Genomic DNA, 22,759 nt, shown 5'->3' on the forward strand with positions numbered 1-22,759 from the left:
CCCCCCGGCGGTCAGGGCCTAGCAGCACCGCCGCCCCGACTGCCGCCACTATGGCCGCCGCTGCCGCCGGTCCGCCCGCGGAGGCTGCCGGGAGAGCGGGCCGCCAGGGGGCGCCACATCCGGGGCGGAGACGGCACCGCCATGGCGGCAGCGTTCAAGTAAGTGCTGGGCCCGGCGGCCGCGGTCCCGCCGGAGCCGCCCCGCGGGTCCCGCCCGCGTCCCCGCCGCCCCGGCCCCGCGGGGACCCTTGTGGGCTTTGTCCGGTCACCGCCCCGGCCGCGCGCGCGGGGAGCGGGCTCGGCGCGTCTGGTCGGGATGGGGTCGGTGCTGTGGGGGCTGTGGAGCTCCGACGCGTGCGGGAAAGACTGAGCGAGCGGGGTTTGGCCAGCCGGGAAAACGCCCGGCAAAAAACCTGAGCGGAGCTCAGTGAGGCCGGGAACTACCTGGTAACAGAATTGCGGAGTATCCACCGAGATGGATCCTTAGAGATCGGCGGCCCTGTGCAGGACACCCCCAGGAGTCACCATGTGCCTGAGAGCGTTATCCAAGCACTTCTTGGACTCTGTCAGTTTTGGTGCTGTGACCTCTGTCCTGGGGAAGCTCCAGTTCCAGTGCCCAGTCACTCTCTAGGTGACAAACGTGTTCCCACTGTCCGACCTAAACTTCCCCTTACACAGCTGATAGAATTATAAGGAAGTTAAAACTGTAGGGAATTCAATGACTTCCCATTTATAACTACTCGTTTTAGAATAGTAAAATGGTTTGGGTCAGAGGGGATTTTCCCAGATCATCCAGTTCCAATCCCTCTGCCGTGGGCAGGGACACCTTTTGCTAGACCAGGTTGCTCAGAGCCCCATCCAGCCTGGCCTCGAACACTTCCAGAAACAGGGCATCCACAGCTTCTCTGCGTAGTCTGTCCCAGCATCCTTGATTCTGTTGTATGGCTTAAAAGCTTCAAACCAGATTTAACAAGTGCTGTTACATGAACTGTACGACAACAGACTTTGTGTTGGGTTTATAATGCAGCGGTACAGGACCAACACGTGGAGCCAACAGGAGCCAGTTCATGCTGGTCATTCTGTTGGTGATGCCTGAGTGTGTTAGTTTGCATTTGGAAAACTTGCCTATTGCATTTACCTTTTTTCCACCCCTGCCCCAGAAGCACTGTTTGAACAAAACTGAATGCTTTGTTTATTGGCAACATTTTTTATAAAAGCTTTTTTTTACCTTAATGATCCCTGCATGAAATACTAATACACAAATACTGTTACTAGTGTATGATTAATAATAAGCATCAATTATTTCTCATCTGAAGCACTGCATGGAGCATATTTTGTAATTTTATATTTTGTCAAAGATTCTAAGAAAAACTGAATAATTTAAAATTTGTATACAATTTCTGCATCTGAACATCTTTGGACTAACAGATATTTCACACATTGTAGTAAAATTTTACTTTTTGCATCCCTTGAAAGACAAAGTGTTTAGTGACCCTTCTGTCACTAAACACTTCTTTTTATTAAAGCTAATAGGATTATTGAAGTGAAAGGTAGCAATTTTTGTAAAGTGTATGTAAAGGCAGTTTCCTTGTATGGAAGGAGCATTTTGGAGCTGAACTTAGGAAAACATCTTTTTTTTTTAGATTAGTTTAAAATTTCCTCATTGTTTTTTAACTGTATTGGTAAGCAGCTTTGTCAGGCATCTTGATTTCCAGATATTTTTTTTTTTTTTTTTTACTCTGGAGCTTGCATTTGAGCTTCTCTTTCTATTTGTTCTAGAACTGTGGAACCATTGGAATATTACAGGAGGTTTTTGGTGAGTGAAACATGAGATGCCTGTAAAAATTCCTTGTAGTGAATTTTTTTCTTGCTTGCTTCTGCTCTTCTAACTTGTTTGTATGGAAATCTGAAGCTATGGAAATGGAAACCAAAAAAAAAAAAAACCAACCAAAAAACTGTCTGAGCAGGCAAAAAACATTTGTGCTCTTCAGAATATGTTTTTCTTTCCAGGTGTTGATGCTGTTCATCTTGATGGGTAAATGCTTCTTTTGGTCTTGAAAGGAGTTCAGGTTAAATTTGACCAAGATGGTGATGCAGGTTTTTGCCTAGTACAAAATTATGTCAAACCAGGCTTTTAGATGCTACAAAAATTAGTAATAGAGACTATTGCTGCTAACCATGTACAGTGTAACTGCAGAGGAAAACCACTGACTTTTGTTCCCTTAAATTAGTTCAGCTATTACTGAAATTGTATTGACTTAGAAATGGATCCAGTGTTATTGCAAATTTTGGTTCTCATAATTGAGCCAAAAGTGTTTGCATTTGAAAAGCTTGAAACTGTGGTGAGTGACAATTCAGATCTAAAATGATGGAATATTGTTTCAGTTTCTTACGTAAGGGTTATGTGTTGTACAGCTTCTGACTGATGGTATTTGAATGCTGTGTTTTCTTTGAGTGCAGGGTTTTTCTTTTGTTTTCTTTAGCTCATTCTAATTTTAAGAGCTCCACTAAACAATACGGGCGGGTAGAAACTTTCATTTTAAGCTTACCAGTGTGTGTTCATTCTTGGATGATATTCTGAATCTAGCCTTCTGTAGTACCTACCCTTGAGACAATCAGTCTATTGTTATGTTTTCTAAATAAATTTAAATGAGTTTTAAAAATCAGGGGTTTTCTTTTGGAGGCCTACCATCACAAACTATGTATCAGTTGATGAAAAGCCAGCTAGAGTATGACTTAGTTTTCCCTAGCATTTTTGAGAAGAAAACTTCATTTTTTATGAAGTTCCATAGCAAAAATATTATTGTGTTATTTGATAAAGTATGCTTTCTAATTTGAAGTTTGTAATTTTTCTTTAGAAGGAGAACTGTCGGCCTGATGGAAGAGAGTTAGGTGAATTTCGGACAACCACTGTCAACATAGGCAAGTGCTTATGTGGAATAATAATAATGGGGGAGGTATTATTAATATCAGGTTATAGTGGTGATCTTAATGACTTGCTAATTGGTTTTCTTGGTTCTTGCATTTGGAAACCAGGAAGAGGAAGGATTTTTCTTTACAGTTTCAACAAGGATGAAAAAGAGTATGTGATACAATAATATCCTTGAGCATTGTTTTCAGTCCTGTTCCTGGGCTGATGTGCACAATGTAATTAGTCAATTCTGCACCTGTATGTGCAGCACAATTTAGGTGCCCTCACAAATTTGCAGATGACACCGAACTGAGAGTGGCTGATATGCCAGAGGGTTGTGCTGCCATCCAGAGGGGCTCAGCAGGCTGGAGAACCTCAATCATTCTGTGTGATTGACTGTTTAATACAGAGATTCTGTCCCAGTCTGGATTTGAGACTTTGCTTAGGCTGTGTTTAGTATAAAATGATGGAAGCTAAACATTTCGTGAAGGTTGGATGTTACTTTGCGCCCTTTGAAGGGAAAATAAATTTTACTGAACAGTACTTTTTCTCTTCAGGTTCAATTACAACTGCAGATGGTTCTGCCCTGGTGAAGCTAGGAAATACCACAGTGATTTGCGGAGTAAAAGCGGTATGGTTGGTTTTTATCTTTATTTATCTGTTAGCTGACTTTGTTCATTTGTGTTTGGAATTAATCGCCCTTGGAGTTACAGTAACGTGCTGGTCCAATGCAAGTCTTTCACCTGAGTTACTTCCAGACCTGAAAGTTAATGTATGATGTAATGGTATAATCCTACCTGTATAGTCTGAGAACATGTATTTTTGTGATGCTCATCGTATATGGGGAAAGATGTGTACAAAACTAAAGTCCTTGTTATTTCTAGATAAAAGCTCTGTAAATGAAAAGTTCCTGAACATGGATCAGTAAGTGCATTGGGAATGAGCTAGCTGGACTATTGAATGCCTTGTAGCCTCAACTCTACTGCTGGCCTGACATGACCTACAAGACAAATGACTGTTCATCACTCTACTGAGTTCTTCCATAGGAAATTTACAGACAAGGACTGATTAAAAATTACTTCAGTAAATCTCATTGAAATGATAACTGGGAAGAAAACAACCATTTGTATATAGAACACCTGGAAAATATTTCGTACAAACTTCTTCATTTTTCTCTTTTCTATTTCTCCAGGAACTTGCTGCACCTGCAGTGGATTCTGCTAATAAGGGATATATTGGTAAGTGTTTCAGTATGGATCTGAGGTTTTGTATTACTTCAGCTAAAAGGTTGTGGAAATTATGTTCTGTAGATTTCTTAAAATAATTAATTTGGATAAAATTTTATTACAACCCTTCAAATTAATTTCAAAATTGACATCTAGGCATCTAGAATTCCCTTTGCTTTGCTTGTGAGTTTTCCTTATACCTTTTTGTTGCTGTTTCCAGGCTGGGCATGGAAGGAAACCTGCATCATTGTGTATATTAAGAGGGAGAAGATACTCTGTAAAAGATAGTGGCATGCAAGGTTGTGCAAAAGCATGTTAACTTCTGTTTCAAGGTCCCAGTAGGCAAAAAATGTAACTGTTAAAAACAGTGAAAATAAAAACTGTTTATTTCTCAGAGAACTGTATGTCCCAGTGGTACCTCCTCACTCTTTGGAAGTAATTCTGTGGAATTGAGAGCTTAGACAAAGTCCCCTTTTTCTAAGGCATCTCCCAAGTATGTTGTTTTCAGTAAGCTTGACTATTCTTAGGTTTTTTTCATGAATGTTTATGCATGTTTTTGCTTCATGTCTAAAGCCTCAGGTTTTAATGGTTGATGGAAAGCAGACAGCATACCAGTAAAGTCAGGCAGTGGGATGGAAATGCTGCTGTTTCCTGATCTGCTGAAAAGTGCTTAACTTTAAGAAGTGTTTGTGTGGGTCATGATAGAGAAGGATCATAAACAGAGAGTGGTAGCTAGGAGTGTGTGCTTGTCCATGGAATATACAGTTTCTGAGTATAGAGAGTACTACAAGTTCTTTAATACAAACTCATGCATAACTTGATTTTTAAGGGGAGAATTAGGAAGGCTTGACTGAAAAATTCTTGGTCTTGCCTTTCATTTGAAGTACATAAAATCATATTAAGAGCATTTGTTACTTTTTTTTTTTTTTTTTGATTACCTATTGCCTGCTTTCTTTGGTTTATGACTAATGATTCTTGCTATCTAGTTCCAAATGTGGAGCTGCCATCCCTCTGTGCAGAGAGGTTTCGCTCTGGACCACCTGGGGAAGAGGCTCAAGCAGCGAGCCAGTTCATTGCAGATGTGATTGAAAAGTAAGAACCATCTTAGTGCTGTTAAAATACAAGCAATTCTGCAAGAGTTTTCTATTGCCTTGCTTACTGTCATTTTATTTAGTTCACAGATGATAGTGAAAGAAGATCTGTGCATTGCCAATGGCAAGGTAAGTTCTATCTCAGAATGAAGAGGGAGATAGTAACAAGATCACAGGACTTGTACACAAGTACAAATACAGAAGGTATTTGAGGTTATAGGGGGTTCTAGTGTTGTTTTTGCTTTTCAGTCCTCATAGTTTAATTTACATCCTAAGTGCAAAAATCAAATGATAGATATAAGTATCTGTATTTAGTGTGGCCAGAATTTTCTTATATATTGCACCATTTCGTTAGCTGATGGAATATCTCACATGTGCAAACCTTTTTTGATAGCTTGCATGGGTGTTATACTGTGATATCATATGTCTGGACTATGATGGAAACCTTCTGGATGCCAGTGTCTTTGCTTTGTTGGCAGCATTAAAAAATGGTAAGGCTTTCTCAGAACAAGAGACATTCTGATGTTGCTTGGATAAATGCATTCGTTTTGAACCCTAATAAGTGGGTAACTAATTCATGGGACCGTTTGTTTCCTGTCATTTGAGTGCAAATACAAGGTGGAAATGATGGTGGGATGCCATAAGTGTGTAACGCCTGAAAAATAGGATCTTTTTTGTGTACTTACTGCTTTCTTAAAAGACTTAACACCTATTCTGCCACATGTTCTTTGGTGTCAGATACCTGAGTCTTTCAGCAGTGGCCATGAAAGAGTTTAACATCTGTATCAGAATATTACTTGGATAATGTGATTTGTGTAAGCAGGATGAGCTATTGGAGTCTTTGCTTACACAAGTACTTTGTCACGACAGAATATTCCTTTCCTAGCTTAATGAATTATAGTTTGTAAAAAATGCGTGGCCTGTTTGCAGGTGTGTGGCTTATAAATGCATGAAGGCAGCAGTTTAAAGGGAAGCTTATGGCAAGGCCTCTCTTTCTAACTGTGAATTGCCAGCTTTGGAATTCCCCTACTTTGCTCTTGTCCTCCTTGTCACCAGCAATGTATTGGTTGTCACAGCAAGAGTTAGCTGAAGGTCAGGTTGCACTGTTTCTACAGATATATAAAATTCATGACATGAGACTATATTCCTAGTTTTTATATGTCCAGTAGACTTCGGGAAAAAATACCTTTGGTTAAATATGACTGTGAAGTATTTTACTTGTGTGGCATTTTGGAAGTAGAAAATATTTCTGTGTAAGGAGAAAAGCTTCTGTTACCCTGAGTACAAAAATGAAATACTTCCTTGAACAGGTAGTTCTAAGCAAAATACTTTCCTTGAATTCAAGAATTTTTTTTTTTTTTGTAGAGAGTACCATTAATGTAGGAAAAACTATTCTGATTGATTTTCAGTGGATTAAGAGAACAGCTTAAATATTTCAGTAGTTATCAACATCTCTAGACCTGCTAAACCCAGCATGTTTTAGACCATTGTAATTTTTTCATCTCTTCAGTGCAATTGCCGTTGGTTACGATAAACGAAGAAACTGGTTTATCAGAAGTTAATTTAAAACAGAAGAATCCTTTGTTTATCAGAAAGCATCCGGTTGCCACATCATTTGCTATATTTGATGAGTAAGTTCCAAACTGTTTTGTACTTTATGGAGACAACAGTATCTGTAAAACAAATGAACGACAGAGAATGCCACTACAGCGAATGCCACCGGTGATGTTTCTGCACTTCTGCCAGGGATGAGAGTGGAGCCTCAGGCAATGCTGCTCCACCCATCTTAAATCCACAGCCTCTTTCATTGAAGGGGCCTCTAGTTCTGTGATGTAAGGAGTGCACAGAACAGAGTGCAGTCTGTACTCTGCAGCTTCTTCCTGTGGCTTAAAGCAGAAGTGGTTCCCAACCTACAAGATAAGCTTAAAAGTACAGGGGATGGGTACTGTTTTAGGTTTTAGAAGTATCTTAGGATAAAAATGTTACCAGTGCAGTTAATGTTTTAGAAGCTTGTGTAAGTAACTGATAGAAAAGATGGTAGTTTTTGAGCAGCTTATTCCAAGAATGTAGTCAACAAAGGAAGAAAGAAGTAATAGTCCAGTTAGAATAATAGAACCCCTGGATAACTGAAAACATAATTACCCAAGTTGAAGTGTAACCAGCATGCTTAAATCATTGTTCATATAGGAAGAGAATCTGATTATGAGAATTCAAAGTAATCACATCTGATAACTTGACTCCTCATCTGAAATTGTCTACTGGTTCTTCCTTAGGTCAAGAATGTTAAGAATGTGTTCTGCTGCTATTTATAAGAAATGCAGTCATTTCTGGTGACATCCATTTGCAAAGTAGAAAGTGACAGGATAGTGCTCACTGTGCTATTCAATATTTAAGCCTGTTTGGAGATCTTGGGGGGGGTTATTGCACATTAATGTGTATTCACACAAATGATTAGTAGGGGCCTTTCATCCAAATAACAAATAGGGTGGGGAGAGCAATAATCTCAAATGTTGACCAAGTGATGCATCAGAGCAGGACATTACTGGTACTTTAGAAAGCTTCTGTTAATTGCTTTAATACCATTTCTTCTGGGTCTGAAGTTTGATGTACACTGAGCGTTTGAGTAACGTACTAGGCAGACAGCTGTCAGTAGGGTATTATTTACACACAAATCACACATAGTTACACATGGACCAAAAAGCTGCCTGGGGAAGAAGGCTTTCCATGAGTGTCTGTTGGGCTTTGTTTCCTTCCCTAAAACCAACTGTTGCATCAAACAAGTTACTGAAGTATCCTTTTAGCTCCTAAAACTAAGTATTGAGGGGGTGTCTGCCCATGTTGTGTGGTTTGCGTGGGGTTTTTTTAAATTTTTTTTTAATAATTCTGGTTAATAGCCCTTTCAATAAAATGCTTTACATACTCTGGCTTCCAGAGGCATTTTTCTTCTGCATAAAAGGCCTCCTTGAATAAATGGAAGTGGTAGGTTGCTGGTTAGCATGGCCATGGCTGAGGAGCACTGGTGCAGGGCTGCTCCTGTGGCAGAGACCTGTACATCAACAACAGCCATGCATTGAACTGCTCATGTGACAGTATAACAGCCAGAATAAGCTGTCTTAAGCAACTCAATGAATCTGGTTTTGAACTATTCCCAGTCTGAGTGATGTTTGAGGTCACTGACAACAAATGGAGAACTACTTTGGTGAACTTACCACTGGAAATCAGTTTTGCTTTAAGGTGTCTGGTAGAAATTAGTGCAGCCTACACGTAAAACCAATGCCAGTCTTCAGAGTAACTACAAAATAATGACCGCCATCTTTCATAGTGCATACTGCAAATGGCAAGTTAGTGGCATTTTCCTGCAATACATCACTGTCACAAATTTATGAAATTACTTATATGCCTATTTTCCACAGTCACAAACAGGATTATGTGGAATCCCCCACATTTTTTGGCTTTTTTTCTTTTTTTTTAAATTGGTGCATTTTGGTAGGAAAACAGATAAGCTCGTGCACTAAATCCATCTACAAGTGTTTTGTAAGACTACAGTAAAAATTGTATTTTGCAGTAACATTAATGAAGCAATGTATACCAACATATCTGCATGCATTTCTTTCACAAGCACGCTACTCATTGTTGATCCAACTGCTGAAGAAGAAGATTTAGCAACTGGAACAGTAACCATTGTAACTGATGAAGAAGGCAGACTCTGTTCTGTCCATAAACCAGGTACTTCTAAATTTATGACAAAGAAACCTATGGGAGATGATGATGTTAGGTCAAGAAAAGATTCTGTACCTGCTTTGCTTTGTGAGATGCAGGTGCTTTATGGTAACAGAATATCTGCTTGAATAGTCATTAAATTACCTCATCTTGAAAGGAGTTTTAAGATGGTGGGTGGCATGACTAAAGTTCAAAAAGCAGTCACAGCAGAGGGCTAATTCTGGGCATGTCTCCTGTTACAGCTCTTGTTTGTTTCCATTATCTTTGCCTGAAGCTAGGGCTGGGAAAGCTGTATGCTCCCCACTGGAAGGTGCTGGTAATGACAATTACTGTACTAATACTCGCATTTGGAAATCACAGTTAGATACACGTAAGTGAAGTATAAGTAGAAAATGAAATTGTTCCCTTCAATGTTTAGGTGGAAGTCCTCTTACAGGAGCCAAGCTTCAGGACTGTATCACCAGAGCAATTACAAGACACAAAGAAGTAAAGAAGCTGATAGACAAAGTAATAAAAAGTATAACACCCAAGTGAACAAAAAGAGAGCTCTTCTCAAAAATGGATTTGTAAAAATTGTATTTGTTACAGTGTTCACAAACCTTTTATACTAAATAAACAAATACCAATACTACATTTACAAAGTTCATTTTTTCTAAAATGTTTTTCACCCTTATTCTATGTACAATGTTGTTGAGTGGTAAAAAATACAAGATAAAACATTCTGTTAAAAAATTAAGTGACTAGAGGAAACCAGATCCTAGCCACTTTATAGCTGAAATTTCTAAGTTCTGTAAGGTTGGCTTCCAAAATCAGTTCATTTCTTTTAGTGTAATGTTAAAAGTTCATTTTCCCACCAGTAGTATAAAACACTAATTTTATTATAAGCCTTTTCTTTAACAATCTGAAAAAAAAAATCCCCTTCGAATCAATTTTTTTTGGGGGGGAGGCAAGTCTCATGATTTTGGAGGGGCTGGTGTGCCTCTTTTCCTTTTACTTTTTGAGTGGCTGCCTGAATGCTGTTGATGATGCAGGTGAGCTGCTTGTGCTGCTGCCGCTGCCATAACCATTTGATGCTGCAAGAATCGCAACTGCTGCCATGGAGGAGAAGGGAGAAAAAGCTTGTTAGTGTTGACTATAAAGCTTTCACATCAGGAAGAATGAAGGGGGGGAGAGAAAGAAAAAATGAGGAAGCACCAGGTTGACAAAAGGAACACACCATATACCAGGGCAATGGGTACAGTCAAGCAGCACCAGTGGCACAGAAGCCTGCTGAGGGCACAAGCTAACATTTTACATGTGAATGTGCACAGCTTTGTTTCTTTGCCCTTTCTCTTCATTGCAGTAACTGCAGTAACTCAGCAACTTCACTGAGTGTTTGGTTTACACAGTACCTTTTTAATGTGATACCTCCTCAGTGTATGCATTGTATGAAATTTCTGTATGTATTACAAACATGAGACTGTGTGCTAAAAAATGCTAAAATGTTTTCATGAAGCATCTCAATGGTAAAGGAATGCTTTGCAGAGCTCTTGCTTTCATGTACTTGCTGTAGCATTGCTACATTTGAATTTCAGGTGCTTACATCCGTGCCATTTTGAAATCTATTGGCACCTGGTATAGTATTTAGATATGTGCCACAAGCACCCCTTGAATGTTTGCAAATCAGGAAGGTGGAGGGCTTAAACAAATAAAAATAAATTCAGTGCTCCAAGCTGAGAGAACCAGAGATTTCAGGTATTGCATTATAGTTTGCCAAATACACGTTGGTTTTCTTTTCCTTCAGTTTGCGAGACCATAACTGCATTAGTTAAAAAGAGAGCCCAAGAGGGCAATATTTTTGATTTTGGAGCCAAGAATTGTATTTTTAATTTAATTTTTTTTTAAACACAGTCAGAGTGAAGTTGCTGGATTACTTGTATCTGTTGCTGCTGCTGCTGCAAGGCTTGCTGTTGCTGTTGCAAGGCAGAAGAGATCTGGAGTCTCTGCTGAGGAAGGCTTTGCCCAGGTCTGTTCACGGCAGAGCCAAGCTGAGACAACACTGAGAAAGGAGAAGGGGAAAGCAGGCAGGTCAAAGAGGTCAGGTTGAGTTGGTCAGTGGAGGAAGACATAGGAATAGAGTGTAACAGGAAAGGGGGATCAATAGAATTAGTCTCAGAGTCAAATTTGGAACAGTGCAGAATAAAGTATACATGATATACATACTCTGTTAGTTAGAACATAATTAATTATGAAGTGCTTGTGGAGACACAAAGGTTTCTCACACTGGATGTTAAGCACAGAGTTAAAGAAACATTCCTTAATGAAGTCTGGCATGAAGTTCCCTGCATTTTCGTTTTAACTGTAACTTGTTTTCACGTGATACTATCAACTGATGGCACTTAACTGCCAAACAAAGCAGAGAAGTGCATACTTTAGAAGTCGAGTATTTCTCCTAGAATTCATGTCCTGATAATAAACAGTAAATCATTCTGATCTAACGTAAGACTTCCTTAAGACCAAACTTCATTTCAGTGTGAATTTATCAACATAAACACTTTGCTACAAAAGGAGGCTCAGCAAGCACATACCTGTGGCTTGAGGTTGCATAAAATTCCCTACTCCAGTCAGGTTAATTACAGCAGCTTGTTGGGCAGATAATGCCTGATCTTGATTGGATGGACCTTGGTCAGACCCCTAGCAAAAATGAAAAGCTTGATCCTTATTACCAAACTTCTGTATCAATGAATAAACAAATAAAGCCAGTGTGAAGGCAAACTTCTGAAGTGCCATTTAAAAACATTTAATGCTATGTCATCCAGTGTGTGCAGATACAGGCTATAGTGTAGTCACTAACAGTAGAACAAACAGATACTGAATACCCCAGAACAGCTTTTGTATTGGCAGAAATGGTATTGCTCCTGTTACCCAGCAGAAGTCCACGTAGTTGTCAATTTCTCTGCAGTCTAGCAGAGACTACACTTCATGGTTGTAATCTTAGGACAATTTCCTCTCCCACTCCCAGCCCCAAAGTCTTCAGGGGACCCTAAGATATCCATGTGCAAAGGTCCTAATCAAAGTGTGCAAAGGCTGACACATACATTCCCATGTTCGTATTGTGCCACACACTCCTTAATTTCATAAAAATACAGACCCTGGTTTTAAAATTGTATTTTCAGAACACAGTAGTTTTCACAGTAATCACTTTAAAGGAATTAGTGGAGTCTGACCTAGTGTCTCCTGAAGTCAAAGGGGGCTGAATTATGACCTCTTCTAGAACTTAAATTATGCACTGATTTATAACACAGGGAAATAAAGCATTATATGCACAATTCAAGAAAACTGCATGGCTTGTGAGTCAGAAAAAAGCTGGTTCAATCCAGGAGCTGCAAGGCTTCTTTAGCATTACATTATAATGCTACTAAGATCTAGGAAAACCAGACCAAAATATTGCACGTTGAGACATCACCACCTCCATGATAACTAACAGTCATAGAACCACCATGTGGGGAAAATCTCTAAGTATGAGACAGAAAGCATATTTATATTATATTGGTAGCACAGAAAATTGTTGTTGTTTTTGGGCCTAAGTTTTTTCACTAAGCACTGTGAGCACATACATTCCTGTCCTTATCAAAGCTAAGGAATCTAGTGTTCATATCTCATTTTAGCCAACAACCCCCTCCTCTATAATGCAAGGTATGAGAGAAGTTCCTTAGGGCAGTTTAACCAATGCAGAGATTGATTTTCTCCAGAATTTCCTGCCACAAGAACTATGCTTACATAAGCCTTTTTATAAATGCCCTTGAGTTCAATATCTAGAAAATAAAACCCAACAGTACAAGGTCACATTATTTTTTTTTTAGTAGTTCAACTACTAACTGACATTTGGAGATTTGGATGCTGCAAACAAATTGTAAAGTTTCCCATTAAACTGTCCCACAATCCAGAATAAGGCCTGTGGCACAGGAGGCTATATACCATAAAAAATTTCAGAGAGGCATCTTATTTATGAACAGTCTACAGCATCAGAAGTGAAATTATGACAAACTTGAGTATCCAGTAGAGAGTATTTGGTAAGCAGAAGGCCTGTGTGTCTGAGAACCCAAAAGCAGAGCAGCTAGTTTTCTCACACTGCTGCATCAATGTTGGTTAGGATCTTTAAGTACTAACCTGGTACTTCCACCTTAGGATTTTTAAGGTGCAACTGACCATTCAAAATTTGTCATTTGAAGACGGAGCAGTGTCTATCAAGACTTTAGATTTCCTCAGTGATTAAAGCCTTTAACACTAATTACAGGCAGCAGTAGAGCAAATGTCTTAAGATTACAGCTTTAAAGACAACCGGTATTTCCTTTGGTGCAAAGAAAATTCTGAACTACAGCAGTGATGTTTGTAAGCCAACTCACAGCAGTGTCAGTAACAAGTTTTTGTTACTCTGTAATAATCCTGACTGCATTTTTTCTCTGTTCATCTTATATATCTGTTAGTTATGATAAACAAAGCATTAAGCTGATTTTACACCACTCATACAGTGGGGCTGGCTCTCTTCATGACAGAGTTAGACAATGCTCAGCATTGTTACAGCTTTTCTATATAGGATATAAATAAAGAAGTATAACCCAGCTCCAGCCACAGCAACAGAGCCACTGCACTCTTTGCTGTCTGAGAAAGTCTAGGAGGAAGACTTTCCTCCCCCTCTGCTTCAGCTCTATGGGGTAATGGCTCATTTACTTGTGGAGATGGGGAGGAGAAACTGTTTCATCCAAGCACCCCAGACTGAGGGCTGTTAGCACACACCTGTTCTCCCTGTTGCTGAGGACTACAGGTTGTAGGCTGCTGACATTGTTGCTGTGGAGAAAACTGTGACAGCTGCTGCTGGAGTGGGTTAAAAATAAGTGAACCACCTGGAAGCTGTTGAAGATTAAAAACAAAAGGCATAATTCAATCAAACTGCTAGTTTCCTACTGTTCTAGGATGAACATAATATTGATAGTGGTGTACTTCCTAGAGGCTTGATTTTTGTTTTGTAATGCCTTTAAAAATCAATCAATTTGCAATTGTTGCTGTTTCTGAAAAAGGCTCATCCTTTGAAAACAAACCTGCATGAACTTATAGAAAGATATTTCCATAGGAAAATATATTTCAATTATTTTAATTAAAATGGCAGATACTGTACTAATACTGGAAAGATAAATGCCACTCTTCAACAGCACTGTATATAATTTCCACTTTCAGAATATTCCACTGAATTTTAATAGATAGTGAAACAGCCTTGATTCCTCTCCTTACCCCAGCTTTAATTGCACTTATTTCAGCTGAATTGTTCTTGGTTTATATGAGTGGCAGAGCTAGCTTGAAACAATGTCCTTCAACATGGAATCACTCAAATACAAGCATTTAATTCTATAGAAGAGCTCTACTCTGGCATAACTGCCTCCTGTGCCTGCCCTTTTCCATATTTCTGGAGTGTACAGGAGTGGGAAGAGGAAGTAGCAAAGGTGGTAGTAATTTTTTGAAGTGCGGTGCAACCTATGTGGAACACTGAAGCTACAGTTCTGCATCTGGCACCTGACTTCAAGGTCCAGGAATCACAAACAATCCCTGCTCAGCTTTTAAATGCTACTCTGACATAATAAATATCTGCTCGTGTTTGTATTTGTAAGCTTAGCACAAATAAAGCATTTACAGACCTTCTAAACTCCCTATCTTGCATTTCCAAAAACTCTTAAAACCTAATACTGCACCTACCTGTGCATGTTGAGCTTGGCTTTTAGGCATTCTACGTGTAACCTCTGAGTGATTCTACTACGCTGTTTTGTACAGTATAATTTTAACTTTAGTCTATGATTTGCAATGAAACCTTAGGCAAATCCTGAAAGATTGTATTTTAGGATTAATATTTTGAATCCAAATGTCAGCATCTTTATATTGTTACTGAGAATTATCTGCTTTTTCCTGAGCTAAGAATATAACTTCCATCTGGTATCTATATGGAGATGTCTTTTCTCTTATTCTAAGTCTTTTAAATAAGCAATTAAGATTTGCAGTAAATGGTCTGACCAACTGGCTCCAAAGATCTGTGTGGGGCAGTGCAGTAAGCAGCACTAAGCAGGTCGCTACAGAAAGATAAGAAATTATCATTATTATTGTGTCCAAGTATATAAATTACCTGTAGAAGATTTAAGGGCCGAAGATTTGATGTATTTTTCAAACCAAATGGGCTGCCTGTTAAAGAAAACATCTTTTCATTAGTAGTGAGTCTTTACTCAGTTGTATTTGTGTTTTGCAGTACACCTTTCCACTGGGACTATTTCTGAACATCTGGAATTTGGAAAAGTGGCAAATGTAAATTGAGTGTAAACTTAATACTGAGTGTATAATAATACAAGTATAATAAAAGTGTAATACTGGTAAGTGTAAATTAATCGTAAACTTAATACAATGCTGCATTTTCCATAATGTAGTTCATAGTTATTCAGACTCAAAAGTGCACAAGAGCTGACTAAATGGAAAGAAATCTGTATCACTACATAACATTATACCCTGTGACCTATAACCTGTTCGTGCATTTACATAAAGGTGATTGTGGAGAACACCACAGCAGTTATTTTTCAGTGATCCTTCTTCTGCTTTTAAAAAGCTTTACTGTTTGTACAGTAAATCCAAAAAAGTCCAAAGGCTCAGTGAAGTAATACACTCTCACCAATCTCTTAACAGAAAACAATCCCACCCCAAATCTGAGCCAATGCTCCAGTAAGACAGCAGCTATCAAACAGAAGCCCTGGAGGTCTTGCACAGACTTAGCTCAGGTCACTACTTGCATCTGTTGTGTGGGTGACAGCACAGCATGTACAAATCTGTGACACTTAACTGGTAGAGGTTGATAGTGCTTGAAAGGACAGAATAGACTAAAAGTGATCCTCATGCACTGAAGAAATGAGTCCAAAACTCAGTAACACTGAATTAAGAAAAGACAAATGACCAAGTACAAAATTTTAAGTATCTTTGTGTCTATACAGCAAGAAAGGACACGAGAAGTTACAGGAGGTCACAAACATATCCAAATCATCCATATCACAAACTACAGAGCACACAAAGAAAAGAACCTCTTCACACAGTTTACATCTATAAAATTCACTGTCACAAGATGCTGTAGAGATTCCAAAAATACAGATGTGTTCAAAAACCAATTAGATAAATCCACATACTAGAAATCCAGCACAGGATATTAAGCACAAAGATCCATGTGGATATTCTTCAGCTGAGAAAGTCTCAAAGCTGTAGATTGCCAGAAGAGGTACAGTTGTAGACAAGGGATGTTTCATTTCACACTTTTGCCTCATCTCAAACACTCTCCTCCGTATCCTCTAATGGCAACTGTCAGAGACAGAATATAAACTGGATGGATTTTTGGCCTAAACCAGTAAAGCCATTCTTATGTTTAAGTAATGCTGTTGTAAAAAATACAGATAAAAAACAGGCAGACCTCATTTGGGGAAATGTTAACAGGAATGTTGTGAAAGAGATGAGATGCATTTATTCTGCTGTGCTCCACAGTGGTAAATCAGCCAAGCTCAGGCTTGTGTCCCGTTTTGGTTATCACATTTTAAGAAGGATGTAAGCAAATTGGACAGTCTAGAAAAGAGTGACAGGATTATGAAAGGTTTGAAAAATATGATCTATCAGAAAGAGAAGACAAATGTGGGACATGACAGCATGTTTGATACTCAGAAGGTAAAGAGAAAGTGTGAACAACTGTTTTTCACATCTGAAAGGTATAGGAGGAAAAAAAAATTGCAATTCAGGAGATGCACTGTAATTAGAAGGAAACATTTTGCATGGATAACGAGCCACTCCAAACAGCTACTGAGGAGGACTGGAATCTTCTTCAGTGAAGGCATTTAAATACAGTTTAGATAAATATTAGTTCAGTATGGTTTAACTCTTAGCATAAGGGATGGATATCTTGAATCTTCTACTGTTCTCATTCTATGACCATATATTAGACTTTTTTTTATTATATTCAGAAAAAATAAACTGATAATTTAAATTGTGCTTTTAAGATTTATATAGTTGCATTTGGAGGCAATAAGGAACTACATAATTGTTGTACAAGAATAAAGTAGTACCAGGGCCAGAATAAAATGCCCCACACATTTAAAAAGTGAGGTCTCTTTCTAAGTTCAATCATGCCTTTTTTTTCTGGCAGTCATCATTATCAAAACTGCATTTGAATTTGGAGTTTCTCTCAAATTTCGTACTGAGCACACCAAACAATCCAGATTTTGACTGTGTATCCCAGCCTAACTCACCAAAAACCAGCTTAAAACAATCTCCAACACAGCCTACACCTTGAATGCAAAAACATGTATGTTGTTCCTGAGCTCCAGCCATCAAATACACAACTTCTTCACACAATAGCCATTTCAGTCCATTTTTTCTCACAAAATGTTTTCATACTGTTCCTGTCTGAAGGGTGGCATTTCCACTCAGTCACACTGACCTGCTTGGGAGGCAGATTGCATTGCAGCGGGCAGCGCACTTGGTACCAGACCTCCTGGGGGTAAAATGCCACTCAGATTTATACCTGCAGGGGCTATGGCACCAGTGTTGCACCCCAACATAGGGTTTGAACCACTCATCAGTGACTGTGCTCCACTGTAGAAGAGGAAAGACAACACATCAAACCCAAGTGGCACAAGTAAATGTGAATAACTAAATTGTTGCCCTTTGTCTCATGGCAAATAAATCACTAGTTTGCTGTAAATTATGGGACTATGGATAAAGCATCAATGCAGCTTAAAAAAATAATTTTGCCTAGAACATAACATATATTTCATATTATGAGACCATACTGTTTTTTTTTCTTCTTTGATATCAACTGATAAAAATAAACCACAAGTGGTCCTTTCGTTCTAGAAATACTAAAAGGTCAACAGTCTTCAAAATGGTTGTACTATCATAAAAGGAACAGGTTTGCATTTTCTTTTTGCCCTATAAAAAGAAGTCAAATTTATCAACAGTGACCAGCTGCTGAACACCTTAGCTGGATAATCTGAATGTCTGACACCTGCATTGAAGCACACTATGTGTCTTACACTGACCATTGTAATCGCAGAATTTTCCTTAGTCTAAAAAGCAGTTCATGTTATACCATACCATCTATTCTTGACAGCATTTATTATTTTCTTCAAACCACAAAATGAGTTTTAAGGAACAAAGAGTGTTTCACCTCAATGCTTTTTCAAATTGATAGAAACAAATCTGTTCCCATTTTTCATTTAGATTGGTCTGCATATGATATTCTACCTCCTCTCTGATTAATAAAAAGTTTTCAAACTTACAAAGCGAAACCTCAGAAATCACTTAAACTGAGATAAACTTTAAGAAATGAACCTATACGACTCCACAAAGATGAAAGCAATAAAGGCCTTTCTTAATATATCTTTTCAATAATCTAATAGTAGGTGACTTCTATTTGAGAAATACAAATAGTTTCTAGTGGCTCTTCACTTTGTAATTACAAAGTGAGTGATCTTTTTTGTACTGCAGATCCTGAAAAGTATTTACCCTAATGGATGGTGGACAGTCCTGGAACACACCCCCTCCCACCAACCAACCAACCCCCATGGCAAATTAAGAAACCATCATAACAAAAGACTTACCACACAGAGCCCACTACATTGATGAAGTTAAGTCCTGCAGGGTTTGCCATGACCTGGGTGGAGGTTGTTCCTGTAGTAATGGATGTTACCATGGTGGAAAGAGGAATGGTCATTACAGGCAGTGCCTGGCTCAGAGACATTTGCTGCTGAGCAAACGGGGTTAACAAAGTGGGCTGAGGGGTGAAGCCTGAATCTTGGGGAGTAGGGGTGGCAGAAAGGGTAATAGGAGTTGAGCTCTGAGCATCAGGAGGGTGTGGGGTCGATGAAGGGGTGTTGGTTGGAGTAGGAGTAGATGGTTTAGGAGTTCCAGACCCTGCTCATTGAGAAAAATAAAAAGTGCTAGTTTGTTATAAAAGGCCAATCCTTTTTGTATAATAAGGTTAATGGAATCTTAGCACTGACAATTTCTTCCGTTTTTTAGACTGCAAGTGTTAATTTCTACATGACAAGTGTTGCAGCACACACTCATTGTTAAGGATGCAGTATAATGACAAAGAAAATCCATTCTCCATGCTTCATTCTTTGTGGCATACACCAATTTCTATTTTCCTTTAAGGCTTCCATAAGCTATCATACTTTAAGTCATAATTCTATTCAGGAATACTTAAAATAATTTCTTAGTGACCATTTTAACCTAATTAATGTTTGTCCTAAACTGTTAAACAAATAGTATCCATGTACTGCCTGCACAATAGGTTGTGTTAAAAACTTATGGAAAACCAAAGTCAGCAAGATCATGTACAATTTCAATGATCATGGGACTGATCTAAATTTCATCAGATAAGTCAAACTGCAATTTTCCAAGAATCAACCAAATAAAAGGCAACTATCTAATATTTAAGAACCAGAGGATAATACTGCATCTTTAAAAGCTACTGTGTAATTCTCTCTGCTTAAATTAACACATACAGCTGTATGTGTTGTGGATGCAGTAGGCAAAGTCTATCAATAGAAAAAGAAAACAAAACCCCCAAAAAGCTTCAGCTGTTTTTTTTTTCTTTTTTTTTTTTAGCTTTCATGTCCTGCAGAAAGAAAGGAAATAAATATGAATGGTGACCAGAGCCTTAAAGTAACTGTGTGCAGCAGATTTACACAATTCATAACACTAACGTAAAACCAGACTCTGTATTTTGGAAGAAAACTTAAGTTTTCTTTTTTATCTTGTGCAAAACAAGAAGGCAGAAAAGTTACACCTTTTGAGCTACCCAGATTTTAGATTATTTAATGCAAAAAGCATATTATAATACCATGCAGGATACTGGAATGTGCAGTATACAATTATTCATAAAAAACTGAGAAGCTGCAGGTATGGTTTCCTCTTTGTACAGATCTGTTCACGAAATGGCTCAAGACACATACATGTTTTAGAAAACGTTTATGATCTACAGCTAAGATTACAATGATCCTGTCAGTGTTAACGAAAATACTTTAACTAGGATGTCGCTTCTGATTGAAATTTGCATTTTTACACCTGAGAATATGGTGCTATCATCAGCAGCATCACCACCACACTTGCAATCAGCAATGATTTGTAAAACAGTGTAGGAGTGTTTTTAAAAAATCATCTTATCGTTTATTGTATCATCACCTTGGGACTGATCAGATTATATACATACATAGATACACAACTGCACCAGCTCCTATAACATTTAAAAAACCAGATGCTTAAATTATGAAAAGGCAAATTGATCTAACACACTGTTTTTACACTGGAGGAAAAAAATCTACACTTTGGAATTTATCTCATCACATCATCTACCAGCCTTTCATATATGAGGAGATCATGCTAATTGCATAAAATGTATTAAAACGTATACACAGAGGGTGCATACATATATATACAGAAAACAAACACAGTTACAATAAACATAAAGTACATACAGTGAACAAGAGACCTGCCTAAAGCTGCACAACTTATACAATTTAGGGTACACTGTACACTTAAGTTTCATCATTCCACAGGTTAAGAAGTTTATCTCAGGAAGCATTTATGCAAAAGCCTAAGATTTAATGGAGAATTTAGGTCGTGACTCACTTTGTGAAGAGCTCGCAGGAGACATGGCAGCTGGAGAGAGCATGCTAACTTGATTAAGATCCATAGATTGTTTCCGAGAAAGACCAGGAGGCTTAGAAGGAGGAGGTGGAGTTGGGGATTTTAGATGGCCACTTGACTGTTGTGAACTAAAAATATTACCTGAAAAAGTTTAATTAAGATACATCACTATTCTGTGAGTACACATTAACTTAAATATTAGGATACAAATTTGTGAACAATATAAGCAGAAATTAAAAAAAAAACCAAAAAAACTCCATACTCTTCTCAGAGATAAGATTCTGTTATTTTTTTATTAAATCTTGACTAATGGGATATCCTTTCATTTTACAACAGGCAGAACATGTTAAAATTAGATGTTTGAGTCAAAAAATAATTACCTGAAGAGCTACTTCCTGAACTTGAAGGTAATTTGATAGGAGGAGGTCGGTGTTTTACACCTTTCCCCAGTACTGACGACTGAACAGAGCCTGATACACTTTCTGGCTGCTGGGAGGAAAGAGAAATTAACACTACCACAGCAATGATGAGAGCTTTCACATAGCTGACAGAAAAGACAATTCAACTGATTTCTATAAAGGCTTCTCCGAACTACAACAATATTCCTTTCAGCCATTTCAGATGCTTATGTATTTATTAAAAAAAAAAAGAAAAACCTATGATGAACTCTCTTTAGATAAAGTCTTTAACATCAAGAAGCAGCACGAAAGTTCTAGTAAAAATTTAAACTGAACAAAGAAATAAGTAATATAATTAAAGAGTTTCACTTTTCTCCATAATTCTGGAATTTTCTGTAGTAATTTTCACAAACACGAAAGTGATGAATACACTTTAAAATAATAAAACATTTAGGTTTTACTTGAAAAATAACATAATTTCATTAATTCATTCTGTATATACCTGCCATTTTCAACCAAGACAGACTTAAAGAACAGGATCAGAATTCTTCATTCTAGGAACAGGATTTCAAAAAAATTTAGGAAAATCCTGAATGCAGAGAAATCAACACACATTTCCCCACTGGCTTCAGTGGGACCAGAACTTCATATTCTTAAGAGGGAAGATACAGCCTTTTTGTTTGTTCTTATATCCTAATTATCAGGTTGTCTAAACATATATCTACTTCACCTACTTGAGTTTGCAGTTCTCACTCTCTCACAACAGACTCTAAATCCATAATTCCAATAGCTGGCACTGTCTAAAGACTCAACAGTGAAATGCATTGTTATATTCTATGTGTTTTTACCCTATAGGAGATATCCATAAATGACAGTAATGTTTAAACAAACATACAGTTTGCAAACTGCTGAAACTAGGAAATGAGGCTGACAATATAGTGAACGGAATATTTCAATATTGGAGTCTCAATTAAATGTGCATGAGCTAAGAATCAGAGCATTGTGCAGAATTACCGCTTCTGGTGAGCTTAACTTCCACTGATTCTCAGTAATAAGAGACAGTCCCTCTACATGTTTCTAATTGTTTGGTTATAAAAAAAGAATCTTTTGCGGAAAATTCTGAGAACTACCTTTCTATTCTTGTATTAAAATCTGCTTTCTTGATTTTGAAAATAAAGACCAATGCCCAGTTCCAATGGTGATTAGATCATTAAATACAGTAACCTGAGTAACTCTGGTCCAGGCAAGCACTCTTCTACCCGACTTATTTTATGATTTTAATGTATATATACACACATGCATGTACATGTCTGTATGTGTGCACACATACACAGAAACATCTATATCCCTTTCTGCAACTGCTGAATGCTGCTGGTCTGCCTGACACCAGGAACTACCTCCTTCAGAAAAACATTGCTGGAGTTCGTAAGTAGGTATTTAGGGGAAAGATGTCACAAAGGAAATACCCCTGGGGATACAAATCTCATTTACTAGCTGGAGTAGAACATACAGCTCACTGCTGAAGTACCAACTCTGACCAAAAAAACCAGAAGTAAAACGTAAGGCAATGCCAACAGGCAGGAAAATTTGGGAATGCAAGAGATTATACTAGAAATGTAGAAATGTGTGTGCATTGATCATACACACTTTAAAGTCGTTGGGATTTGTGTTTTGGACATTTTTTTGTATGTTTGAGGGCTTTTTTTGCCTTTGGCTT

General features: G+C 38.1%; 2 protein-coding genes across 16 annotated transcripts in view; one reads left to right on the forward strand and one right to left on the reverse strand.

Annotated features, from left to right (window-relative positions):
• Positions 1-35: 35 nt before the first annotated feature.
• Positions 36-9,578, forward strand: EXOSC8 (exosome component 8). 2 transcript variants are annotated; one of them, XM_053971555.1, is made up of 11 exons: positions 80-158; positions 1,779-1,815; positions 2,858-2,921; positions 3,468-3,541; positions 4,103-4,148; positions 5,123-5,228; positions 5,311-5,356; positions 5,622-5,718; positions 6,738-6,858; positions 8,847-8,953; positions 9,366-9,578. In XM_053971555.1, exons 1-11 carry the CDS (start codon positions 142-144, stop codon positions 9,479-9,481), a joined length of 831 nt encoding a protein of 276 aa, XP_053827530.1. In that variant the 5' UTR covers positions 80-141; the 3' UTR covers positions 9,482-9,578. The 2 variants fall into 2 exon arrangements, with proteins under 2 accessions (XP_053827529.1, XP_053827530.1); XM_053971554.1 differs by lacking the exon at positions 1,779-1,815 and having other exon boundaries at positions 36-158.
• SUPT20H (SPT20 homolog, SAGA complex component) overlaps positions 9,507-22,759 on the reverse strand; it is a 29,315-nt gene continuing 16,062 nt past the window's right edge. For 2 of the 14 annotated variants that reach the window (XM_053971548.1, XM_053971543.1), the window contains exons 17-25: positions 21,025-21,133; positions 20,627-20,785; positions 18,592-18,661; positions 17,430-17,584; positions 15,096-15,151; positions 13,724-13,837; positions 11,515-11,620; positions 10,861-10,985; positions 9,507-10,038 (exon numbers count right to left, since the gene is read on the reverse strand). In XM_053971548.1, coding sequence (XP_053827523.1) covers positions 9,901-10,038; positions 10,861-10,985; positions 11,515-11,620; positions 13,724-13,837; positions 15,096-15,151; positions 17,430-17,584; positions 18,592-18,661; positions 20,627-20,785; positions 21,025-21,133 — 1,032 coding nt within the window. In that variant the 3' untranslated portion in view covers positions 9,507-9,900. Of the gene's footprint in view, positions 10,039-10,860; positions 10,986-11,514; positions 11,621-13,723; positions 13,838-15,095; positions 15,152-16,134; positions 16,304-17,429; positions 17,585-18,591; positions 18,905-20,626; positions 20,786-21,024; positions 21,134-22,759 lie in introns of those variants that run through there. The other 12 variants (XM_053971549.1, XM_053971544.1, XM_053971546.1 and 9 more) reach the window with 10 other exon arrangements.

This window comes from Vidua macroura, chromosome 2 (assembly GCF_024509145.1).
Source record: "Vidua macroura isolate BioBank_ID:100142 chromosome 2, ASM2450914v1, whole genome shotgun sequence".
NCBI lineage: Eukaryota > Metazoa > Chordata > Aves > Passeriformes > Viduidae > Vidua > Vidua macroura.